The sequence below is a fragment of the Cydia pomonella genome, chromosome 14, assembly GCF_033807575.1.
Source record: "Cydia pomonella isolate Wapato2018A chromosome 14, ilCydPomo1, whole genome shotgun sequence".
Taxonomy (NCBI): Eukaryota; Metazoa; Arthropoda; class Insecta; order Lepidoptera; family Tortricidae; genus Cydia; species Cydia pomonella.
In genome coordinates, this window is record NC_084716.1 from 382,024 (window position 1) to 397,129 (window position 15,106).

General features: G+C 50.6%; 2 protein-coding genes across 2 annotated transcripts in view; one reads left to right on the forward strand and one right to left on the reverse strand.

The window, feature by feature from the left end:
- LOC133524674 (uncharacterized) lies at window positions 1-3,494 on the forward strand. Its single transcript, XM_061860776.1, has one exon. The coding sequence runs from the start codon at window positions 757-759 to the stop codon at window positions 2,701-2,703; it is 1,947 nt and encodes a 648-aa protein (XP_061716760.1). The 5' UTR covers window positions 1-756; the 3' UTR covers window positions 2,704-3,494.
- LOC133524681 (eukaryotic translation initiation factor 2D) overlaps window positions 3,487-15,106 on the reverse strand; it is a 25,621-nt gene continuing 14,001 nt past the window's right edge. The window contains exons 9-12 of the mRNA XM_061860786.1: window positions 12,888-13,029; window positions 6,766-6,918; window positions 4,052-4,195; window positions 3,487-3,666 (exon numbers count right to left, since the gene is read on the reverse strand). Of these exons, the coding sequence (XP_061716770.1) occupies window positions 3,568-3,666; window positions 4,052-4,195; window positions 6,766-6,918; window positions 12,888-13,029 (538 nt within the window). The 3' untranslated portion in view covers window positions 3,487-3,567. The remainder of the gene's footprint in view (window positions 3,667-4,051; window positions 4,196-6,765; window positions 6,919-12,887; window positions 13,030-15,106) is intronic.

Below are 15,106 nucleotides of genomic sequence, written 5' to 3' on the forward strand. Positions count from 1 at the left end.
AAATCATTAAACATTTTTATGCAGCGATAACTTTTTTCAGTTAAAGATTTGGAATTACCTGCCATAGTAAAAGTTTTAGAACTTTGAATAAGCTATCCAGTGACATATCGCTTGTCCTTATTGGTCAATAGGCCAATCTGACCCTCATTCCTTTCATTTCCATAATAAAAATGCAATATCGTTATTAAATACGCCATAAAAAATATGATGTGTAGTGTAAATATTATGCCAGCCTTACGGTTCTTGAGAAACAGCCAGTTACCAGACGGAATGACAGTGGAGGCTTATGGCTCCTTTACATGATGGCCCAGCGAGATGGCCATGCGATGGTTGAGAGCACGCATTATGGAATGGGCCACGTGTAGATGCGTAACTGCGACACACTACGCGCCAGCACCGACCTTTGATGACGAAAAACCGACACCGTGGCCATCCCGCCGCGCCGTAAACCATACGATACCACTACCATCTCTACACGCTGACCTGTATTGGGCGGATATAATGGCCAGGTAAATATAGAGTATTGTAGAGGAGCCATTAGTGATACTTCGGTTAAGGAACCCTAAAAGCATTGTGCTATTTAAAAACATGCCACGTCAAAGCCTTAATAATATCATCGACTTTATCGTATAGTTTCAACGTCAATCATGCGTACATCACTAAAATTGTAACCGTCGTTCGTATTCAAAAGTTCGGTTGCTTTGTTTCGGTTGCAAAATGTAATTTTTTATAAATTTACCAAAAATCTGCTCAATTATGTCGGGTAAACTGCAGGACTATCAAGTTTTAGACGTTCTGTGCGGCGGCACGTTCTACAAAGTGCGGCACAAGGTCACCAACGACATATTCGCATGGAAGGCTTACGATTGCACTGCGTACTCTAACGAGCAGCTACGGGGCGTCGCGCTCGATGCGGATGCGGTAAACAAAGCCTGCGGTGGCGCTGCGGCCCTGTTGCGCGTGCACGACACGGTGCTGCACGCGCCCTCGCGCACGCTGTACTTCGTGCTGGAGCACAGCGCCTGGCGCAGCCTCGCCGAGCTCATCGACACCTGCGTCTCTGCCGACAAGTGCGCCTCGGAGGCTTTCGTGTGGCACTTGCTTCTAGAGCTGGCTCGCGCGTGCCGGGCCCTGCAGAATGCTAAACTCTCCGTCCTACGTGTCTGCCTCTCGCCAGCTACGGTTCTTGTCGAAGAGGGCGGTACAGTGCGTTTTCATTGTTGTGAGCCAGCGGCGGCGCCCGGGGCGCCTACCGCTCCCATCTTGCGGCAACTCGGCGACCTGCTAAGTGCTTTGTGCGCCGCGCCCCGCGCCGACAAGAACTCTCAATACAGCGATGATCTTCTCCATATTATCGGCTTCCTCATAGATGAACGGAATTCGAATCTACATCCAGACGTCATACTATACCATCCCACGGTGCTTGCTAACATCGAAACGTTCTCACGTCCCAAACATTTGAGTGAAATACTTGTCTCGGTTGATTACTCACATTCCACATCAGTGAACAAGTGTGACTCTGAGAAGGCTGTGGAGTTGAGCAGGGCTGTGCAACCCGCGCCACGGTCCTCGAAATCGCAGGAGAGCCCTATCTACTGCAATATTACACCAAAAAAATATTGCAACAAAGACATTTTAGAGTCAAACTCGCCTCAAGGCCAGTTATCTCCCACTATAGCCGCCTTGGCTCTTGAGCTGCCAGGATTCGTTCCTCGCAGCCGAAAGGCGATAACTGGAGCCCTGGAAACATACACTGCTGCTCAGCAAGTGACAGAAAACACTCTGAGCCAGCAATGGATGTCTCGCCTTATTGCACTAAGACAAAGGGAACACAGTCTCAATCAGAGGGAAAGAGACCTCATTGCAAAAGAGATTTTGAATAGTCCTGCTACTAAGATCATTCCTCTGAATGATTTTGAGGTGCCAGACATTAGGGAGAGTAATGGGATCACCCTGCCTCCTATGATAACACAAGCAGAGGACAGACAGTGGGTGTCGCGCCGCCACAGAAGAACTAGCTCAGCGCGTCTCAAAAATCGGCGAAAAACGTTCGCATACGAGGACTTGGACAGCTCTCTGTCTGCTGACAATGGAGATGGCAGCATGATCATCACAGCCACCAAGTTCACCAAGGACAATATGCCTCGGAACTTGTTTCCTGAACCGGCTAAGAAAGTGCACTTTACCCCAGTGAATCCTTTTGCAGAGAGTGATGAAAGTGTGACTCTGACCTTCTACGAGTTAGAAAATGTGGACAAGGAAGGCTACCAGGTGCCAAGACAGCAGGAGCAAGTGGTCAAAGACATTTCTAAGTTCAAATACCTAGATTTAGAGAAGGTGACCTCTGAGAAAAGAGCAGCTATGCCCTGGAGCCACTCATCACCTTCCAAGCAGGCCAAGATCTCACAGACTCTATTCTCAGATATCACCAATACAAAAGGGAATTTAAGAAAAACTCCATCAAAGTCGAGCATTACTTCAAAAGGGTCAAGTATCTCGAGATTTTCTATAGCCTCAAGCAAAAGCCAGTGGAGTATGGACTCCAGTAGCAAGGCTAGTGATGGCAGCATCTCTGACAGGACTCGCGCGAGCATCCGGCAGTCCTTAGCGCAGACCCCCATAGCCCCTGATGCTAAAAAGAAAAGCAGAAAGTCTCTGCTGCCTTTCAAGACACCATTTAAATTCATCACAACTAAAATTTGACTAAAATAGTCTCTATAAGGCTAGATTTAAGATGTATGCAATATTAGTGCCCAGATTTTAAGTAATCATTTTAGTGTGCTAGATTGATAGTTTCAATATTTTTTTATATTCTGAATCAGTGATTCCTTAAGCTTTTTATGCCTATTTGGTTGTGGTGTTTTAAAAATGAAGTGTATAAAACAGAGTATTACTCTGCTTATGTCTTCTATAAGTTACCTCTCCTAGTGTTAGTAGTAAGTGCTGCTTCATATATCTCCAGTTTCAAATTGGATCCAGGTTTGTATTGTTTTATTTTATATTATTTTAATTGTATTATAATTGAGAAACGGACATCAACCCACCCGAAACTTAGAATAGTGAAATTATATAAATGAAATATATAATTATTGTACATTATGTTTACTAAATGCAACTATGCAGCTTATGATGTTGCACTTTCTTTGCTTTTTACATTTGGTGTAAATTTCTTTATTTTGCAAGTTGTGTATGTCTATAAATAGAGTGCATCTGAGGAACAATCATCCCAATGATATCTATGATGTATTACACGAAATTTCAACTTGTTTTGAATATTTACATAAGTGATAATGAGGATACTCATCAAACGTGTTTAGTCTTAATGTCTTCCACTTGTAATAAATCGAGATGAATTCTAAAAGTTTATAAAAACTATTTTTATACCTAGCAGTATGTACAGATACAGATGCCATATTTTTAAACTAAAATTAATTAGATCATACATTATTATAAGAAAATAGGATAAGAGATTAATAAATAGATAACTTTAAGAAGTTCAGGTTTTTATTGATCCTTTCTTACACAGTTAGTATCACGGGGTCAGAAGTGGTCAATGTGGTGCGAGGGTTAGCTGCCCTTCTTCTTCTTGAGTGCCTTATCAGCTCCTTCTACGAACTTCTTGGGTAGGCCGTACTTCTCTATCAGTAGCCTGGCCACATAGTATTGCTGAAAGAAAAAATAAATCAGTAGTTTGTGGTGTTGCCAATGTTTGTTTGTGATTGAAATAATTTTTTAAATCCCATACACACCCATACGAAGGGGAAGATTTATGACATTGGTGGTTTAGGAAAAAGAATAACCAACACTCAAAATCTAGTTAGCACATACAGCGTTTTGCGATTTGAGAGGTCTTGTGGTAGTGGGAGCCTGGTGGTATGGTGTGCGTTTATTAAGCTAGAGGTTGTCCTTAGAAAGAAAATTATTATGAGAAGACTTGCATATGTATGTGAATCAAGATATTCAAGTATGTATGAACCTCTAAAGGCTCCAATTCGCATAGAACTGCCATGCAGACTACAGGTCAAAACGGTGAGAGAGGCTGGAGACGGACCTGGTCGCCCTGCAGCATGAGCTGGTCGGCCCGGGCGCCGGGCGCGCGCGCCACGCCGCACGAGGCCGCCGCGCCGCGCTGGCAGGCGCGCGCCAGCTCCGCCAGGCCGAAGCCGAACGCCTCTAGGTTAGATACTAGCGTCACCTGCAAACACAGGACCGATCGTACATTTATTTACCGTATGGGATGTAAGTTTCTTGTAGCACAAAATAAATACAACCGGCCAAAAGCATGTCGGGCCATGCTCAGTGTAGGGTTCCGTAGTTACCAACTTGTCACAAAAGGCTGCCTGCATTTGGTGGTATACTGTGTATAACAAGCAAAATACATTTTGCAAAAACGGCTCAACCGATCATATTCGCTATAGTTTTAATTTAAAGTATTTACTAAGCTCTCCTTGCATGTTTTATTTTTCATAATATTTAGACCCACAGTTCAAAAGTTAGAGGGGAGGGACACAATTCTTTCAGAAAATATATTATGTATAAAAAAAAAATAAAGACCCTATTCATTTTAAAAGTCCTATCCAACAACACCCCACATCATGGGATTAAAGAAAAAACAATTTTAGGGTAGGTAGAGGTACCCTAAATTTTTTTTTACTAGGTATTTTGTTGCCGTGATTGATTTATCCATGCCAAATCGCAGCTTTTAAGCACTAACGACCACGGAGCACAGCTGCAGACAGACAAACAGACGGACATGGCGAAACTATGGCTCAATTTGACGACCGGTTTGGCCTAGTGGGTAGTGACCCTGTCTACGAGGCTGATGGTCCCGGGTTCAAAATCTGGTAAGGGCATTTATTCGTGTGATGAGCATGGATATTTGTTCCTGAGTCATGCGTATTTTCTATGTATTTAAGTATTTAATATTTATAAATATTTATATATTATATATCTTCTTCTTCTTTAGCCCTTCTCTACCCTTCGGGTGTAGGCCTCCTTCATTTTATGCCACTCGTCACGGTTCTGTGCGACCTGGAGCCACTTCTTCCCCGCAGTCCTTTTGATGTCGTCGTCCCAACGCATCTGGGGTCTACACGGGCTATTAAATATGTACTTATTTGATAATTGGAATATTTACAGTTCATATCAATGCTTATTTATAATTAAGTATAAATGTAAGTCAAAAATGTCAGTTGTCAGTTTGACTATTAACATTTTAATAAATCTAAAATACATTGAATCTATTTTGAGAATTTTCATAAGTAAAATTCTTCCAATGCATTGAGGCTTAATATGCTTATTGGCTGTTTGAAAATATGCAAGCGAGAAGATTAAATTTTCAAAAGGGTACTTTCTAATAAATAGGTTTTAGATTTAGTAGTATTTTATTTAGATTTCGGACAACTTAACAAAATCATACAACAAAAAATTATGATGAGTTCTCATCATAAATTTTTATCTAAAGTAAAGATAGGCCCCGTTCATATAACGCCGAGTGAACGTGAGCACCCGCGAAGTGTGCAAAAACACCATTTCTGCCCTGCAAATAACATATGCAGTAATTACATTTGAAAATCGAGTTAGATTTGTTTCTTTGAGCGAATTCACAACGGCCACGCTGTATGTATTGTGTTACTGTAGTTTGTAATACTTAATCTATTTACTATATACCTATGTACCGTAAAACGCTGCAACTTTGCCTGGATTTTGACGTTTTTTTCTTATATCTGTGAATCTATTTTTCATTATGAGTTTCATGAGTATTAGTCGGAAAACATACCCTATGCCTTACCAGATAAGACTCAAATCTCATTACCTAATCATACTGTATTTCCGATTTACAAGCGATCAAAGTGGCAGGCAAAGTTGTAGGCCTAAGACGTAACTTTGCCTAGACGGATATCTCCATAAATAATGTGTTGCTATTTGCAATAATATTTACTCTTGTGCATGAGACATGCTTGTTTTTTTTTTTATTTTTTTTTTTTTTATTATTAAAAACTGATCGGCGATTGGCTCTAGTCACACCTGATGGAAAGTGAAGACAGGGCCTAAGATGGAGCTCACCGATTCGGTAGTAGCCTATTCACTCTTGCTTTAAAGAGACCGAGGTCATATTTATCAGGGAATACAGAGGGCGGGAGCGCATTCCATTCTTTGTCCCTGGCAGTCAAATTATTGCCATAAGCTTAATAATTTTTTTTCACATGCAATAGGTAAAGTTGTAGCAGGTTCCACAAACTTTCTATACAAAAATATCGTTAACTGTAGGGTTGTGTCAAAAAATTATTATTATTAAAAAAATCTATTTACATATTGTTAGTTACAAAATAATCAACAAACAAATGTAATATAATGTTGTTTGATTTCTTTTTCTTTTAGTATTTAATAATTTGAACTTATTTTAAAATTTATTGTGTTTGTGATTGTGTCATTCACGAAGACGCGTGCCTTAACTCGTAATATGATATGTTATTAAAAGTGAGATTTGAGAAATCTGCGCGACAAGAACTACTTATATCTTGTTCTCTTTAAATAAGTTGTTTATTTAAACGATCTTTTCCATGCAAGTACTACACTTACGATAAGCAGGGCAGCTTTGCGCACCAAATTTATGGCCCACTTCGTAATGTCTGTAAGGCCCGTCTTCACGAAGTACCTAATATGTTATTTAAGTCAATGTTATTATCTAAATGCATGCCGTTATGAGCCTTATATCGTTGCAAGAAGGATTTATGAAGGTCAGGGAACAGTAAAGCATGGTACCTTCTTATTCCCGCTGCGGTTGACGACCTGCATCCGAATGGGGTCCAGCTTCGCCTTGGTAAGCTTGGAGCTGCCGTCGGCGAACCGCATCTCGGTGCACGGCGTGAGCCTGGCCTGCACGCCCGCCATCAGCGCGTCCCATTTCATGATCTCCTGGTAACATCAACACATCATCATCTTCACATGTAATTTGTTCGGATAGCTGTTGCCATTGGGCTACCTATAAAGAAATAAATCGCTTGAATCGATGCCGCCATACCTTTGGCCTTTGATCTATTAGATGGCGCCACTTTTGTAGAAAGATGGCAGTCAATTAACTATGGCTAGAAAATTTTCTTTGACAATCCACCTCTATTTAAAATTCTCTTTGGTTATAGTACAATTAGTTCAGTCTGTGGGGACATATAACAGTCTTTGCCCTACAAAAGTTGGAGTAGAAACGGTTTTTGACATATGTTGCTTAGGTATGGATGCCTAATAAAAATCACAATTGTCGACATTGGGGGGGAGGAGGCGTGAGCCGCCATTTTGAATTAAAGTTGCAAAAATTTGATTTAAAATAAAATAAAGCCTCAACAGTCGACTCTATGCCAAAAACGTCTATGAGAAGTATAAAGATGACAAAATGATTTCGGAAGTGAGGATCAAAAACAGACGAGGCTTTTTGTTATCCACTATTGTATATAATAAAATAATAAATGATTTATTAATATTAATTACTGAAACAAAATGAATCCATCACTGATTTCAAGGATTTTTTTAACCATAGAGACTATACATTTCACGTACTCCGTTAGGGAGGCGCGCAGCTCGGCTGCAGACAGCAGGGAGTACCATGTACCTGTGGCTGCGCCTGCAGAGCCCTGGCGAGCGCGGCGTCCAGCACGACGGCTCCCTTGTGTGCAGGAGCCGTCAGCTCGCGCGCCTTCACGTACTCCGTCAGGGAGGCGCGCAGCTCGGTGCAGACAGCAGGGAGTACCATGTACCTGTGGCTGCGCCTGCAGAGCCCTGGCGAGCGCGGCGTCCAGCACGACGGCTCCCTTGTGTGCAGGAGCCGTCAGCTCGGCCGCAGACAGCAGGGAGTACCATGTACCTGTGGCTGCGCCTGCAGAGCCCTGGCGAGCGCGGCGTCCAGCACGACGGCTCCCTTGTGTGCAGGAGCCGTCAGCTCGGCCGCAGACAGCAGGGAGTACCATGTACCTGTGGCTGCGCCTGCAGAGCCCTGGCGAGCGCGGCGTCCAGCACGACGGCTCCCTTGTGTGCAGGAGCCGTCAGCTCGGCCGCAGACAGCAGGGAGTACCATGTACCTGTGGCTGCGCCTGCAGAGCCCTGGCGAGCGCGGCGTCCAGCACGACGGCTCCCTTGTGTGCAGGAGCCGTCAGCTCGGCCGCAGACAGCAGGGAGTACCATGTACCTGTGGCTGCGCCTGCAGAGCCCTGGCGAGCGCGGCGTCCAGCACGACGGCTCCCTTGTGTGCAGGAGCCGTCAGCTCGGCCGCAGACAGCAGGGAGTACCATGTACCTGTGGCTGCGCCTGCAGAGCCCTGGCGAGCGCGGCGTCCAGCACGACGGCTCCCTTGTGTGCAGGAGCCGTCAGCTCGGCCGCAGACAGCAGGGAGTACCATGTACCTGTGGCTGCGCCTGCAGAGCCCTGGCGAGCGCGGCGTCCAGCACGACGGCTCCCTTGTGTGCAGGAGCCGTCAGCTCGGCCGCAGACAGCAGGGAGTACCATGTACCTGTGGCTGCGCCTGCAGAGCCCTGGCGAGCGCGGCGTCCAGCACGACGGCTCCCTTGTGTGCAGGAGCCGTCAGCTCGGCCGCAGACAGCAGGGAGTACCATGTACCTGTGGCTGCGCCTGCAGAGCCCTGGCGAGCGCGGCGTCCAGCACGACGGCTCCCTTGTGTGCAGGAGCCGTCAGCTCGGCCGCAGACAGCAGGGAGTACCATGTACCTGTGGCTGCGCCTGCAGAGCCCTGGCGAGCGCGGCGTCCAGCACGACGGCTCCCTTGTGTGCAGGAGCCGTCAGCTCGGCCGCAGACAGCAGGGAGTACCATGTACCTGTGGCTGCGCCTGCAGAGCCCTGGCGAGCGCGGCGTCCAGCACGACGGCTCCCTTGTGTGCAGGAGCCGTCAGCTCGGCCGCAGACAGCAGGGAGTACCATGTACCTGTGGCTGCGCCTGCAGAGCCCTGGCGAGCGCGGCGTCCAGCACGACGGCTCCCTTGTGTGCAGGAGCCGTCAGCTCGGCCGCAGACAGCAGGGAGTACCATGTACCTGTGGCTGCGCCTGCAGAGCCCTGGCGAGCGCGGCGTCCAGCACGACGGCTCCCTTGTGTGCAGGAGCCGTCAGCTCGGCCGCAGACAGCAGGGAGTACCATGTACCTGTGGCTGCGCCTGCAGAGCCCTGGCGAGCGCGGCGTCCAGCACGACGGCTCCCTTGTGTGCAGGAGCCGTCAGCTCGGCCGCAGACAGCAGGGAGTACCATGTACCTGTGGCTGCGCCTGCAGAGCCCTGGCGAGCGCGGCGTCCAGCACGACGGCTCCCTTGTGTGCAGGAGCCGTCAGCTCGGCCGCAGACAGCAGGGAGTACCATGTACCTGTGGCTGCGCCTGCAGAGCCCTGGCGAGCGCGGCGTCCAGCACGACGGCTCCCTTGTGTGCAGGAGCCGTCAGCTCGGCCGCAGACAGCAGGGAGTACCATGTACCTGTGGCTGCGCCTGCAGAGCCCTGGCGAGCGCGGCGTCCAGCACGACGGCTCCCTTGTGTGCAGGAGCCGTCAGCTCGGCCGCAGACAGCAGGGAGTACCATGTACCTGTGGCTGCGCCTGCAGAGCCCTGGCGAGCGCGGCGTCCAGCACGACGGCTCCCTTGTGTGCAGGAGCCGTCAGCTCGGCCGCAGACAGCTGGGAGTACCATGTACCTGTGGCTGCGCCTGCAGAGCCCTGGCGAGCGCGGCGTCCAGCACGACGGCTCCCTTGTGTGCAGGAGCCGTCAGCTCGGCCGCAGACAGCAGGGAGTACCATGTACCTGTGGCTGCGCCTGCAGAGCCCTGGCGAGCGCGGCGTCCAGCACGACGGCTCCCTTGTGTGCAGGAGCCGTCAGCTCGGCCGCAGACAGCAGGGAGTACCATGTACCTGTGGCTGCGCCTGCAGAGCCCTGGCGAGCGCGGCGTCCAGCACGACGGCTCCCTTGTGTGCAGGAGCCGTCAGCTCGGCCGCAGACAGCAGGGAGTACCATGTACCTGTGGCTGCGCCTGCAGAGCCCTGGCGAGCGCGGCGTCCAGCACGACGGCTCCCTTGTGTGCAGGAGCCGTCAGCTCGGCCGCAGACAGCAGGGAGTACCATGTACCTGTGGCTGCGCCTGCAGAGCCCTGGCGAGCGCGGCGTCCAGCACGACGGCTCCCTTGTGTGCAGGAGCCGTCAGCTCGGCCGCAGACAGCAGGGAGTACCATGTACCTGTGGCTGCGCCTGCAGAGCCCTGGCGAGCGCGGCGTCCAGCACGACGGCTCCCTTGTGTGCAGGAGCCGTCAGCTCGGCCGCAGACAGCAGGGAGTACCATGTACCTGTGGCTGCGCCTGCAGAGCCCTGGCGAGCGCGGCGTCCAGCACGACGGCTCCCTTGTGTGCAGGAGCCGTCAGCTCGGCCGCAGACAGCAGGGAGTACCATGTACCTGTGGCTGCGCCTGCAGAGCCCTGGCGAGCGCGGCGTCCAGCACGACGGCTCCCTTGTGTGCAGGAGCCGTCAGCTCGGCCGCAGACAGCAGGGAGTACCATGTACCTGTGGCTGCGCCTGCAGAGCCCTGGCGAGCGCGGCGTCCAGCACGACGGCTCCCTTGTGTGCAGGAGCCGTCAGCTCGGCCGCAGACAGCAGGGAGTACCATGTACCTGTGGCTGCGCCTGCAGAGCCCTGGCGAGCGCGGCGTCCAGCACGACGGCTCCCTTGTGTGCAGGAGCCGTCAGCTCGGCCGCAGACAGCAGGGAGTACCATGTACCTGTGGCTGCGCCTGCAGAGCCCTGGCGAGCGCGGCGTCCAGCACGACGGCTCCCTTGTGTGCAGGAGCCGTCAGCTCGGCCGCAGACAGCAGGGAGTACCATGTACCTGTGGCTGCGCCTGCAGAGCCCTGGCGAGCGCGGCGTCCAGCACGACGGCTCCCTTGTGTGCAGGAGCCGTCAGCTCGGCCGCAGACAGCAGGGAGTACCATGTACCTGTGGCTGCGCCTGCAGAGCCCTGGCGAGCGCGGCGTCCAGCACGACGGCTCCCTTGTGTGCAGGAGCCGTCAGCTCGGCCGCAGACAGCAGGGAGTACCATGTACCTGTGGCTGCGCCTGCAGAGCCCTGGCGAGCGCGGCGTCCAGCACGACGGCTCCCTTGTGTGCAGGAGCCGTCAGCTCGGCCGCAGACAGCAGGGAGTACCATGTACCTGTGGCTGCGCCTGCAGAGCCCTGGCGAGCGCGGCGTCCAGCACGACGGCTCCCTTGTGTGCAGGAGCCGTCAGCTCGGCCGCAGACAGCAGGGAGTACCATGTACCTGTGGCTGCGCCTGCAGAGCCCTGGCGAGCGCGGCGTCCAGCACGACGGCTCCCTTGTGTGCAGGAGCCGTCAGCTCGGCCGCAGACAGCAGGGAGTACCATGTACCTGTGGCTGCGCCTGCAGAGCCCTGGCGAGCGCGGCGTCCAGCACGACGGCTCCCTTGTGTGCAGGAGCCGTCAGCTCGGCCGCAGACAGCAGGGAGTACCATGTACCTGTGGCTGCGCCTGCAGAGCCCTGGCGAGCGCGGCGTCCAGCACGACGGCTCCCTTGTGTGCAGGAGCCGTCAGCTCGGCCGCAGACAGCAGGGAGTACCATGTACCTGTGGCTGCGCCTGCAGAGCCCTGGCGAGCGCGGCGTCCAGCACGACGGCTCCCTTGTGTGCAGGAGCCGTCAGCTCGGCCGCAGACAGCAGGGAGTACCATGTACCTGTGGCTGCGCCTGCAGAGCCCTGGCGAGCGCGGCGTCCAGCACGACGGCTCCCTTGTGTGCAGGAGCCGTCAGCTCGGCCGCAGACAGCAGGGAGTACCATGTACCTGTGGCTGCGCCTGCAGAGCCCTGGCGAGCGCGGCGTCCAGCACGACGGCTCCCTTGTGTGCAGGAGCCGTCAGCTCGGCCGCAGACAGCAGGGAGTACCATGTACCTGTGGCTGCGCCTGCAGAGCCCTGGCGAGCGCGGCGTCCAGCACGACGGCTCCCTTGTGTGCAGGAGCCGTCAGCTCGGCCGCAGACAGCAGGGAGTACCATGTACCTGTGGCTGCGCCTGCAGAGCCCTGGCGAGCGCGGCGTCCAGCACGACGGCTCCCTTGTGTGCAGGAGCCGTCAGCTCGGCCGCAGACAGCAGGGAGTACCATGTACCTGTGGCTGCGCCTGCAGAGCCCTGGCGAGCGCGGCGTCCAGCACGACGGCTCCCTTGTGTGCAGGAGCCGTCAGCTCGGCCGCAGACAGCAGGGAGTACCATGTACCTGTGGCTGCGCCTGCAGAGCCCTGGCGAGCGCGGCGTCCAGCACGACGGCTCCCTTGTGTGCAGGAGCCGTCAGCTCGGCCGCAGACAGCAGGGAGTACCATGTACCTGTGGCTGCGCCTGCAGAGCCCTGGCGAGCGCGGCGTCCAGCACGACGGCTCCCTTGTGTGCAGGAGCCGTCAGCTCGGCCGCAGACAGCAGGGAGTACCATGTACCTGTGGCTGCGCCTGCAGAGCCCTGGCGAGCGCGGCGTCCAGCACGACGGCTCCCTTGTGTGCAGGAGCCGTCAGCTCGGCCGCAGACAGCAGGGAGTACCATGTACCTGTGGCTGCGCCTGCAGAGCCCTGGCGAGCGCGGCGTCCAGCACGACGGCTCCCTTGTGTGCAGGAGCCGTCAGCTCGGCCGCAGACAGCAGGGAGTACCATGTACCTGTGGCTGCGCCTGCAGAGCCCTGGCGAGCGCGGCGTCCAGCACGACGGCTCCCTTGTGTGCAGGAGCCGTCAGCTCGGCCGCAGACAGCAGGGAGTACCATGTACCTGTGGCTGCGCCTGCAGAGCCCTGGCGAGCGCGGCGTCCAGCACGACGGCTCCCTTGTGTGCAGGAGCCGTCAGCTCGGCCGCAGACAGCAGGGAGTACCATGTACCTGTGGCTGCGCCTGCAGAGCCCTGGCGAGCGCGGCGTCCAGCACGACGGCTCCCTTGTGTGCAGGAGCCGTCAGCGCGCGCGCCTTCACGTACTCCGTCAGGGAGGCGCGCAGCTCGGCTGCAGACAGCAGGGTGCCCTTTCTGCAACAAGTTTTAAAGGAATTTGCAATTGGGATTCTTTTCTAGAAAACTACAGCCGTTGGATCACTGGCGAGGGCCGTTTCGATCAATACTACTGATTTACATTTGAACAATAGGGTTGTTTCCATCTACAAATCGTAGGGCAGAATTGTATCCCATTCTTTTGGATTATAAGAATATGTTAAACTACTTTTAGGGGACCTGTAATGACCATATTTTTGTAAATATTGAATTTAAAATATCTTTTGGCACACTGTCACGTGACCAAACTCGAAACGTTATTGAAGATTCTGATGACGTCACAACTATCGGATTGACACTGTTGACAGTTACGCGATAAACAACAAATGACAAATGTCAGTTGACAGTTCGTATCTTCTACGTGTGTATGTAGTTATGTGTCAAACCGTAAACTGTGACGTCACACAATTTTCAAAGAGCGTTTTGAGTGCGAAAGCATCTGTCAAAATATATTTTGTTAATTTAACATATTTAAGGCCGTTTTTAGTATAAAAGTTGAATTTTAGGGCAACTTTTAGTTAATATAGAACGTAATACAAGCGTTTCAAAAAATTGGAAACAACCCTATTGTAAATTATAACTTTATAAAATGCTGCCCTGTGTGTCAAAAAGTGTAAAACGAAAGTGTAAAACGGAATTAATCAAGCAAGTGTGCACCAGTATTGCTAATGTACACTTATACAATTACAACTTGTTTTTTTTTTAATGGAGCTCTGACGGTCCTGTATTTGTTAACATGGCCGGCTATCAAACCGATTGTAATTAGTTCACAATCAATTGGCTACTTTACATTGTTTTGTAAATTAAAAATTATCCTATCGGACGCCCCAGGTATCGCTGGAGCGACATGATGGAGGCGGATCTGCGCGAGCTTCGAGTCGACAATTGGCGAGAGGTCGCACAGGACCGAGAAAAGTGGCGCTGTCTCGTGTCGGAGGGCAAGTCTCATTTTGGGTCGCTGAGCCAACGGAGTAAGTAAGTAAGTAAAAAATTAAAATTATTTATTTCTATACAGAACACAGAAAAACATAATTGGTATACTGGCGGACCCCAAACTAGGCTGAGCCTGTATCTCGGGACCCTTGAGTGCAATACATTGGCAATAAGTATAAAAACGTTACAAATAGGCAGACGTTACAAATCAGGAAGAGAAGATTAAAAAACTAAAATATAACAACACACAAAAATACATTACAAAATGGTGGATACTACTATACAAATATGTGCGTGTATGTGTGTGTGTGTGTGTGTGTGTGTTTGTGTGTGTGCGTGTGCGCGGGCGTTAACTTGGTACAAGAAGAGCCTCCGTTTCGTGATATGTTAACGACACAAGCCACATTTTTACCGTTGCCTTGGTCTTACTTAAAGTCCAATTTTGAATTTCGTGTACCTTACAAACATTGTTATATACACGTAGGTGCATAAAATGTGGCGACCGCTTTGCAAGGGCTGATTTATATTTTGGAGTGGGGACTCGAAATTTCCGTTTGGTCAGCAGCTGTGTAATGTTAGGCAATTTGCCAATAACTACATGAGCTTGAGCTACTGCTTTAGACACATATAACCGTCTCACGCTTAGGAGTTTCGAGTCCCGGTAAAGGGAATTCGTTGGGTAAAAAAGAGGTTTGCGCAGCATGACCTTGATGACAGCACGCTGAGCCCTCTCCAGCGTTATAAGTGTGGTTTTTGCGGCACTGCCCCAGACTGCGATGCCATACTGGATTATTGATTGGCAGAGGGCATAGTAGACAAGCCGTAGCACTTGCTCTGAGGTGCTCTGAATAATGTCAATCGATCTTGATTTTCCTGAGCATCAAATTTTTATATAGGACTCATGACATTTAAATAACACAAAGGTCAGAAATGAGAGTTAAAGTCTGATGCTCGCACTGGACGGTTGAAACGCCTTTAATAAAATGATATTGTAATGTGACGTCACATTACATTAGTTTGTCCTAAATGTATGAAAGATTAAGAAAATTGCTATTTTGACTCTGAAATATTACGTTTATGTATATAGTTGCCATCTAATTTACTTTTCAATAAAATATAAGAG